Source organism: Cuculus canorus, chromosome 8 (assembly GCF_017976375.1).
Source record: "Cuculus canorus isolate bCucCan1 chromosome 8, bCucCan1.pri, whole genome shotgun sequence".
NCBI lineage: Eukaryota > Metazoa > Chordata > Aves > Cuculiformes > Cuculidae > Cuculus > Cuculus canorus.
The window spans coordinates 18,861,068-18,870,095 of record NC_071408.1 but is presented as its reverse complement, the minus strand read 5'-3'; the positions used below and the strand labels follow the sequence as shown (position 1 = coordinate 18,870,095).

General features: G+C 58.4%; 1 protein-coding gene across 1 annotated transcript; it reads left to right on the top strand.

Moving 5' to 3' along the window:
- The first annotated feature begins 390 nt into the window (after positions 1 to 390).
- Positions 391 to 8,996, top strand: FOXD3 (forkhead box D3). Its single transcript, XM_054073082.1, has 3 exons — positions 391 to 2,565; positions 3,080 to 3,232; positions 6,517 to 8,996. Exon 1 carries the CDS (start codon positions 512 to 514, stop codon positions 1,709 to 1,711), a length of 1,200 nt encoding a protein of 399 aa, XP_053929057.1. The 5' UTR covers positions 391 to 511; the 3' UTR covers positions 1,712 to 2,565; positions 3,080 to 3,232; positions 6,517 to 8,996.
- Positions 8,997 to 9,028: the final 32 nt, after the last annotated feature.

The window sequence follows — 9,028 nt, the reverse complement described above, 5'->3', positions numbered from 1 at the left end:
TCCTGCCCCCGCCCCGCCCGGCCGCCGGGAGCTCCGTCCCCTCCCTCCGCCAAGGGGGGGCGAGAAAAGACAGGAAAGAGGAGGAAAAAAAAGGAAAAAAAAACAAAAAAAGCGACCAAAAAAAAAAAAAAGGCAGCCGGGCGGAGGGCGGCGGAGCGGCGCGCGGCGGGGCCGCGGAGCGGAGCGGTGGAGCTGCGGGTGCCCGCGGAGCTGCGGCCGCCCCGTGCCCGGCGCCCGCGGGCGCCCATCGCGGCGGGCGGGAGCCAGCGACGCCGCCCGATCCCCGATGCCCGGCGGCGGGAGCGGGGCGCGCAGCCGGAGGTGACCGGGCAGCCCCGCGCCGCGGGACGCCGCGCACGGGAGAGGAGCGGCAGCCCCATGCCCCGCGGGGCCGGCGCCGCGGCGGGCAGCGCCGCTCGCGTGTAGCCCCAGGTCGGAGCCGCGGCGGGAGGGGGGCGCGGGGGGAGCCCGGCGGGAGGCCCCGCCGCCGCGCCCCGGCCGCCGAGCGGGGATGACCCTGTCGGGCGGCGGCAGCGCCGGCGACATGTCCGGCCCCGCCGTCCCGGCGGCCGAGGATGTGGATATCGACGTGGTGGGCGAGGGCGACGACGGGCTGGGCAAGGACAGCGACGGCGAGGCCGGCAGCCCCGCCGCCCTGCCGCGCCTGCCGCTGGACGAGGCGGCGGAGCCGGCGCTGCCCGCGGAGCCGGGCGCGGAGAGCGGCGGCGGCGGCAGCCCGGCCGAGGCGGCCCCCGGCGGAGCGGCCGAGGGCGGCAAAGGGGGCGGCGAGGAGGGGGCGAGCGGCGGGGCGGCGGCGGCGGCGGGGCAGAGCAAGCCGAAGAGCAGCCTGGTGAAGCCGCCCTACTCGTACATCGCCCTGATCACCATGGCCATCCTGCAGAGCCCGCAGAAGAAGCTGACGCTCAGCGGCATCTGCGAATTCATCAGCAACCGCTTCCCCTACTACCGGGAGAAGTTCCCCGCCTGGCAGAACAGCATCCGCCACAACCTCTCCCTCAACGACTGCTTCGTCAAGATCCCCCGGGAGCCCGGCAACCCGGGCAAGGGCAACTACTGGACGCTGGACCCGCAGTCCGAGGACATGTTCGACAACGGGAGCTTCCTCCGCCGCAGGAAGCGCTTCAAGCGGCACCAGCAGGAGCACCTGCGGGACCAGACGGCGCTGATGATGCAGGGGTTCGGCGCCTACGGCCTCGCCGGCCCCTACGGCCGCCCCTACGGGCTGCACCCCGGCGCCTATACGCACCCCGCGGCCGCCGCGGCCGCGCTGCAGTACCCCTACATCCCCCCCGTGGGTCCCATGCTGCCGCCGGCCGTGCCGCTCCTGCCGTCCAGCGAGCTCAGCCGCAAAGCCTTCAACTCCCAGCTCAGCCCCAGCCTCCAGCTGCAGCTCAACAGCCTGGGAGCCGCCGGCTCCATCGTCAAGTCGGAGCCCAGCAGCCGCCCCTCCTTCAGCATCGAGAACATCATCGGCGTCCCCGCCGCCAGCTCGGCCGCCAGCGCGCAGACTTTCCTGCGGCCGCCCGTCACCGTGCAGTCGGCCCTGATGGCCCACCAGCCGCTGGCGCTGGCTAGGACCACGGCCGCCATCGCCCCCATCCTCAGCGTGCCTACCAACATCATCGCGGGGCAGTTCCTGCAGCCCGCGGCCCCCGCCGCCGCCGTGCAGGCCAAGTGGCCGGCGCAGTAGCCCCGGGCCGTCCTTGCAGTCCCTCCGCCGGCCGCCCCCTCGGGGCTCCGCGGCCGCCGGGGCTCTGAGCGGCGGGCAGCGGCCCCCGCCGCTTGTACATATTTGTATCAAAAATCACTGACGTTGCTTTCGGGGTTTTTATTTTTCTAAAGAGGCGAAACGACGGTCGCGATTTAGGAGCTGCGAACTTTCACTTTTTTTGAAGGTTCCGGCGCTCCGAGCGGTTTTATCCGAAATAAACGAACAAACGAGGAAAAAAAAAATGTATAAAAAAATAAGCGGGGGAAATTTTAAATATTAAACGAACGAACAAACAAAAGAGAATTTTGGAGGGAAAAAAAGAACAAAGGAGAAAAACGCTGTCATTCTATTATAGAAGTCTGTTTATATATGAATGAATATATGTATTCTAAATGTTATCCCTTCGTGTTGTACACAATTTGTAAATAAATTTTTAAATGCTCTGCCCGTGTCGGTGTGAGAGGCGTTTCTATGCGCGCCCGCCCGCAGGACGAGGCTGCAAACCGGGAGGGTGGCGGAGCGGCGGGGCAGCACCGGCCTCTCCTTCTCGCCGAGAGTCGCATTCGGCCGGTCTCGGTGCGGTGGGATGTGGGGAGGGGGGTGTCCCGCGGCTCCTTTTGCCGCTGCGGGACTCGCAGCGACGGCCGCCGGCTCCGCTTCCTGCCAGGCCGGCCGGCATCATACCTATTCCTTGGAAATTAAACCTTTCCGCGCGGATCCCTGACTCCCTCCTCCGTGCCGTGATTTTTCCCTAAATGCACGAATTTTTCTCAGCCTGGCTGCGGCTCTGCATCCCTGCGCTGCGCGTTCCTGCCCCTTCCCGCCCGGACTAGGTACGCTTTGTGTTGGCTTTCGTGGTTAATTATAAAATAATTAAACACGTTGGGGCTACCTAAGTAACGTTTACTAATTTTTTTTTTGGGGGGGAGAAAATGAAGCCATGCACGTTCGGTTTGAGGGCGCGGATTTTTCGTTTCGATCAGGAAAATAAGCGGTGTGAAAGAGGCAGCTCTGCGTTCCCACGGAAAAGGAACGGCCTCTCCCAGCTAATTCCTAATTACTAGGCTCTAAGGGCTGCTGCGCAAAAAAATGTACACTTGTGTGCATTTGGGGGGCTAGAATAAGAAGAGTGCCAAGAAGAAAAAGATAAATATCTGCAGCACGTTACGATATTTCAAAGCTGACCGCGGGGGTTGAGTCCGGCGAACGAGGAGCGAGGGCTGAGGCGTTCGGGCTCTGAGCTGCACCGGCAGCGTCGGTGCCTTCGTTTCTCCCTCCCAAAACGCTTAATTTTTCTCGCCTTTGGAAACTTGCGAGGATTTTCGCTTTTTGCGTTGTCTTTGTTAGGAAAACCGGCGGTGGAAAAGGCAGGCAGAATGCCGCGGGAGCCGGGATTCGCTGCGGGAGGAGCTGGACGAGGCGCTGATTTCCCCTCCGACACCCTCTGGGAACCGCGGGGTTTTAAAAAAAATAATAAATAAAAGTGCCCTCGCTTTTCCGGTAAGCGGTAAATATTATTCTTTCCTAAGTAAATATTTATACCCACGCATACATAGACCGAAATGAAACGAGCAGCGTGGTGATGAGACAAGTTTGAACTTTGGCAATACGGGCTGGCTGATCGCGGCCCGGCGAAGGCAACGGCACCGGAGGGGAGGAGAGGGGTCGGTGCCGGGCTCCGCGGCCCCGACGGGTCCCAACCGGCCGGTGCTCGGCCGCCAGAAAAGTCCCGAGCTGTTTCACAGTTGTGTCTGGCCAATCGGTTCTACACAAACAGCAAATGGTAGGTGATTGCTGCGACGCGCGGAGGTTATTTCTATTTTTAGCGGACACCCCTGGGAAAAGAGAAAGGAGCCTCTTCTTGAATTCACTTTCAGGCTCAAGAAGCTGCTGATCCAGGGCTTCCAGAGGACACCGGATAACAGCGGCTCATTCCATTCCCCGGCCTTTGTTACTTATGAAATTACTCGCTCATATTTCCCCACATAGCAGCAATACCTCGGGCTCGGCATCTGCGCGCCGGCGGCCGCGGCGGAACAGGCAGCTTTCCTCCCGCCGCCTCCCTCCGCCGCGGCCCCGGGAAGCGCTTCTCCCCCTGTTACCTCCGTCCTCTCTTTCTCTTCCCCGGTTTCCCCTCGATCGCCGAGGAGAGCGGCCGTGGGCGCCGGAGCAGATTTTCCAGGGGAAGGGCCGGTGGCTCCCGGGACCGGGCAGCATCGGGAGGGCCGCGGAGGAGAGTCGCCCTCCCGGCGGGACCCGTCGCCTCCCCGCGGCCGCGGGCCGGGCCACGAGGGCAGGTGAGGGCTCCCGGTGGCGGAGGGGCTGTAGTGGCGCACCGGGGCCTGCAGGGGGCGCGGCGGCTCCCGCGTGGAACGGGCGCGCTTTCCGCCCCCCCCGGGGCCCGGACCCCCCGGGAGGCCGGGAGCGGCTCTTGCGAAGGGGCATCCCGGCGGGGCGCGGAGGCCCCGAGGGGTGCGAGCAGTTGGTGGCCAAACCGGGGAGGGTCTGCAGCCGGGCCGCCGAGCGGCTCATGGTGCTGCCTGGTGGAGCGGGGTTCAGCCCTCCGGGAGTGGCGGCGGGCCGGGGGGGCCGGCCGGGGACAGCATCTGCTGGCGGAGTTCCTGCAGACAGACCGCAGAAAGTCTTTTTCTTGATCTTTCTCTTCCTTTTCCTTCCACAAACTTGTCTGACGCATATGGCAAAACTTGACACGGCCGGTGACAGATGCCTATTAGTATAAGCCGTGTCATGTCGGTCCCCGGGGTGTATTGGAAGTAACTAGATCCTAAGCACCGGGAAAATGACCGTCCTCGCAGCCAGGAGAGTTTTCCACCCCTTCGACACCCCCTCCCCCCAATATTTATTACAATTGTTGACCCGCCGCTCTTCCCTACTCCAGAATGTACAAGAGATGGGATCTGGCTCTAATCCCCTAAACCAGCGCGTTGCTCCCAAAAGGGACTAGGTGGGCTCCTCGGGGACAGTTCCTCGGCTGGTGCGCCTTTCCCTGGAACACTGTCGCCTTCGCGGCCGCGGAGTTGCGCTCCCCCCAGCTCCACGCAAACCGCTCTCAGCACCGCCCGTTTGTAGCAAAACTGATCTCTCCTCCGGTACGGAAAGTTACGGGCTAATAGGTGTGGAAAGGCTGCGGCGAGCGCCTGAAAAGGCAGGAAAAGACTTTTTGCAGTTGTTTAAACGTATATTTGTGGAGCGTGGAGGTTGTTTCTCAGGAGAGAGCCTCTGGTCCGGGCCGTCTCCCCCCAGCACCGCGGGCTGCGGGAGGGCAGAGCCGGGACCGGGTTTGGTGGTGTCTGTGGAGAGGGCAGATGCCCGTCAGAGGCCTTTCCCTCCCCGTGCTCCGGCAGGGTCTGTCCCGCGGAGAAGTGGAAAGCATCCCCTGGTGCCAGCAGAAACCTTCGGGACACGGGCAGCCCCTCGCCCTGAGGATGTTTGACCGAAGCTTCCCCGGCGGGTTTCGGGATGGGTCCACGCCGGTGGTGCCGGGGGGGATTTTGCCCGGATCCCCAGCCCTGCCCGATGCGGGCTCCGAGCGCTCCCCCCGGCGCTGGCGCTGCGGGTCGCCCCGGTCCCATCACGCCTGCCCGGGCTCTGTGTCCTGGGACAGAAACAAAGGAGGGGGGGGCGCGGATTTCTGCTTGGGAAGCGCCATCCCTCGACCTTCATGGGGCCTCGGGGGTCTCCCGCATCGGGACAAATACAACAGAGACTTGTCTGGCGGGGATTCCTGCCCCCGCGGGTCCGGGGCAGGGGAACAGTGCCCGGGGGTCCCGTCGCTCAGCGCATCCGTCGGACCAAGTTTGATACGCGCCCCCTTAAACCTCCACGGAGCTTAAGAATCCGCGGGAGACTTCGGCCGTGAGAATCCGTGTCATCCCCGCAGCCTCCCTTCCCTTCATCTCACCTTCTCACCGAGCAGGGAATTCCTGCAACTGGGCAAACACCATCCAGTTTTCTTGAGAGCCAACACTTCTCTGTCAGGGACTTTTACTGAATTACGTTTTACCAGCCCTAAAACATTAAGCGTTATGTACTTAAAAGATGCAGAGCATAGGTATTACATCCTCAGAAAGTATTTTAGCCGGTGAATGTTCAATGTAGCAGGTAGAGATGAACTTAGCACGTCTTCCAGACTGAACTGGGAACAGACTCTTCAGCCATAAAATGCACTTAACAGTCTATTTAATAGTGGCGAGGTCCTTGAAAATGCAATATCCATGCTAATCTTGCCTTTTTCTAAATCAGAAATGAAAAATAGGTCAGTAAGGTAGAACCTTCCCCTTCCATTTAAAACGTGACATTTAATCTATTTAAATAACTAAATAAACTTTACTAATTCAGGATTTGGTAAGCAAGCATAGAAGATAGGCACTTCGCAACTTCATTGAGATGGCGAAGTGTTAGGTGAAGCGTCCCTGAACTCGGGGTTCAATAACATCCCTGTTTCCTTGAGATTCAGTAAAATGGAAACATCCAGGATACGCGGGAAAGGCTCAGCCTCTCCTCTCCGTTAAGAGATGGAACCTTTCGCTCGGAGCATCCTCCGAGGGGAGCGGGGCAGGAGTCTTCCCCGCGGTCCCCCCGGAGCTGCCCGCTCCAAGAATCGCAGGCATTTAAGAAAACAAAACAAAACCTCAAGCCTTTCCAATCCCTTCATTAAATGCTGGTATTTTGGGATGGGGAGAGGAGAAAGAAGGCGAAAAAAATCGATCACGCTGCAGGTGATGGAAATGGTTTCAAACACGTTTTCTCTTGCTTTTGCCAAGGACGAGGAGATGCGAAGGGACCGGTTGGCGAGGGCTCCCACCGGCTGGTGCCCGCCCTCCCCTTGCCTGGCGAACCTGCACGCTTAGTGACGGCGATTTCACCGTGTCGGGAACCCGTGAGAAGGCCAGGTAGCGGATCTACCGCTGACAACCTCTCCAGAGTTTGTTTCCCGGCTCGCTCCTGCATCATGGCTCGGCTCGGGAACGAAATCCTAGATGAGCTGGAAAGGAACTTTTTATAGCCGCAGCCTCTTCCCGGGCTGCCTTGCACCTGCCTGCCCTAGGGAAGCCTTTCTCGTTATTCTGGCTGCATTTCATCCCAAATTTATGAATACCCGGGAGATATTTCCCTTACACCAACTCTAGGAGCCGGGATGCCAGCAGAGCTGCTGAAGCCTCCCGAGACTCCAAGGGTTAAGAAAAGCCGTTTATCTGCTCATTATCGGTTTCTCTTCACTACGGAGAACCCAACCGAGCCCCGCTCATCTCTGCCCTGCCGTATCTGTGTGTCCCCATTGCCTTTTTCAGCCATTGATCCGGTCAAAGTCACCGCAAGGAATACTGGTGACAGGGACTCAATTCCAGCCGAGGTGACCAATGCCAGTGTTTAGAAAGCATTCAATAAAACAGCTTTCCCGGGCAGTGAATGATTCCACCTTGCAACAAAGAGAGCTCAGCTAATTGAAATAACGCACTTGACTGCAGCCGGGCGCTCCCGCTCGACTGTACCTGCTCCAGCACCAAATTATCGACAACCCGCAAGGTAAAAACTAAAACCTCCTCCTTTTTAGGCTGTAGGAGCCCAAATGCTCGCAGCCTCGGGGGTAGCTCAGTGCTGCTGTGCTGTGTTCCCCTGCCTCGCCGTTGCGGCTTTAGGGAATTCTGGGTATGGAAAATCCTGGAGGGGAGAGTAAAGGAAAGGAGAGAGGGGCTGGGAGAGGAGAAAATAGAGCAGGGACTTGCCATGAGGATTCGGTCCCAGGCTTAGGCTGGGAATTCACTGTGTACAGCACATTTTCCATGCGATACACCATGCCAAAGCCGCAGTAAGGTCCAGGAGAGGTAACCCTTCCTATGTTCTAATCTACTTTGTGGTTGACAGGTTTTTAGAACGACACTTATTCTACAGATCTGCCATCCCCAGACATTCCTTAAGATCAGATTGTATTAACATCCTAAAAATGGAAGCATTTAATTCAGCAGCAATGAGTGATTGAGTATAATAGATGTAGGTAAAATATGTAAAATTTGACGATCATAATCCACCATTTTCCACAAGATCACGTCTCCCAATGCCTTTTCAGTACTGCAGAGCAGTGTGAGTTTTTTTTCCAGTGTAAGACCACAAACTTCCAGTCTCTTCCTCCTGTTTCACCTGAGGGAACACTCGCAAGCAACGACTGCTGAGTTTGCTGAATTAAGGCAGGCAAGAGGGATTATGCTGGGAAGGGTGCCTAGGTGATTGGCACTCAGTTGACAAATTGTTGAGACAGTGGATATCAGTATTCTGTATGATATTGCACTGGAAGAAGAGCCATCTCTGGTGGTATGGAATGCTGTATGTTGCCCAATGTTTATGTATTTTGAAAAGAACATGTAGATGGAAAAAAAAAATCTTAAGGAGAATTTTGTTTTCCTGTCATCTCTTGGTTACTTTAACGTTTCTTTTGTAAGAGATTATAGATACTTCTACTTCCATTTGGGATTTAAATCCTTTATGACTTTCAGTCGTGGGATTCCGGTCCAAGGAGAGTACTGCTCGCAGCTCAGTTGGAAGGACTGGCTGTGAAAACCTCAGCAGGTGGTGTTGGTTTTAAAAATAATTAGTTCTCTACTAAATTCCATATACCAACCTCAGTTACACACACAACTAGAGGAAAACCACAGCAATCTAAAGATAAACAGAGACCGTACTTTTAAATGTCTGCCAGGGTTGTCTAAAGGGCATCTCGGATCATTTATGTTACACCATGCACTTTGTCAAGGGCTTAAGGAGGATCGCAGAGGGTGAAACTCAGAGGCTACAGAGCTGCCCGTGGTGCCCAAGCTTTTCCTTCTTTCTGCTGGTTCCCGGCCACCATCCTCGGCCACGCGGAGCTGCCTCCGAGCTCTCTGGGGCGACTGAAGAACAAGTCTTGGAGCTGTGACCTTCCTTCTGCAAAAACACAGACACAAGACTCACAGACACGTAAGACAGACACACAAGACACAGACACACTTAGATTCACGGCCTGAACACCAATCCCGTCCCCCGTGTGCCCAGACCACGCTTGCCACCAGGAACGCCCCGCTGCGACATCGCTCCGCTGCGCCGAGCGGCCGCGACCGGGACGTAACCGACACCGGAGCCATGGAGCAGGTCGGAAAAGCGAACAACCGTCTACTTCCAGCAGCACCGGGGAAGGGGAGGCAAACCTAAACCCCCGGAGCCCCTCCCGCCGCCTCCCCGCGGGCTGGGACAGTGTCGCCCTCCGCGCTCCTCCTGCCTCCCCCCGGCGGCGGGCGGAGCCGC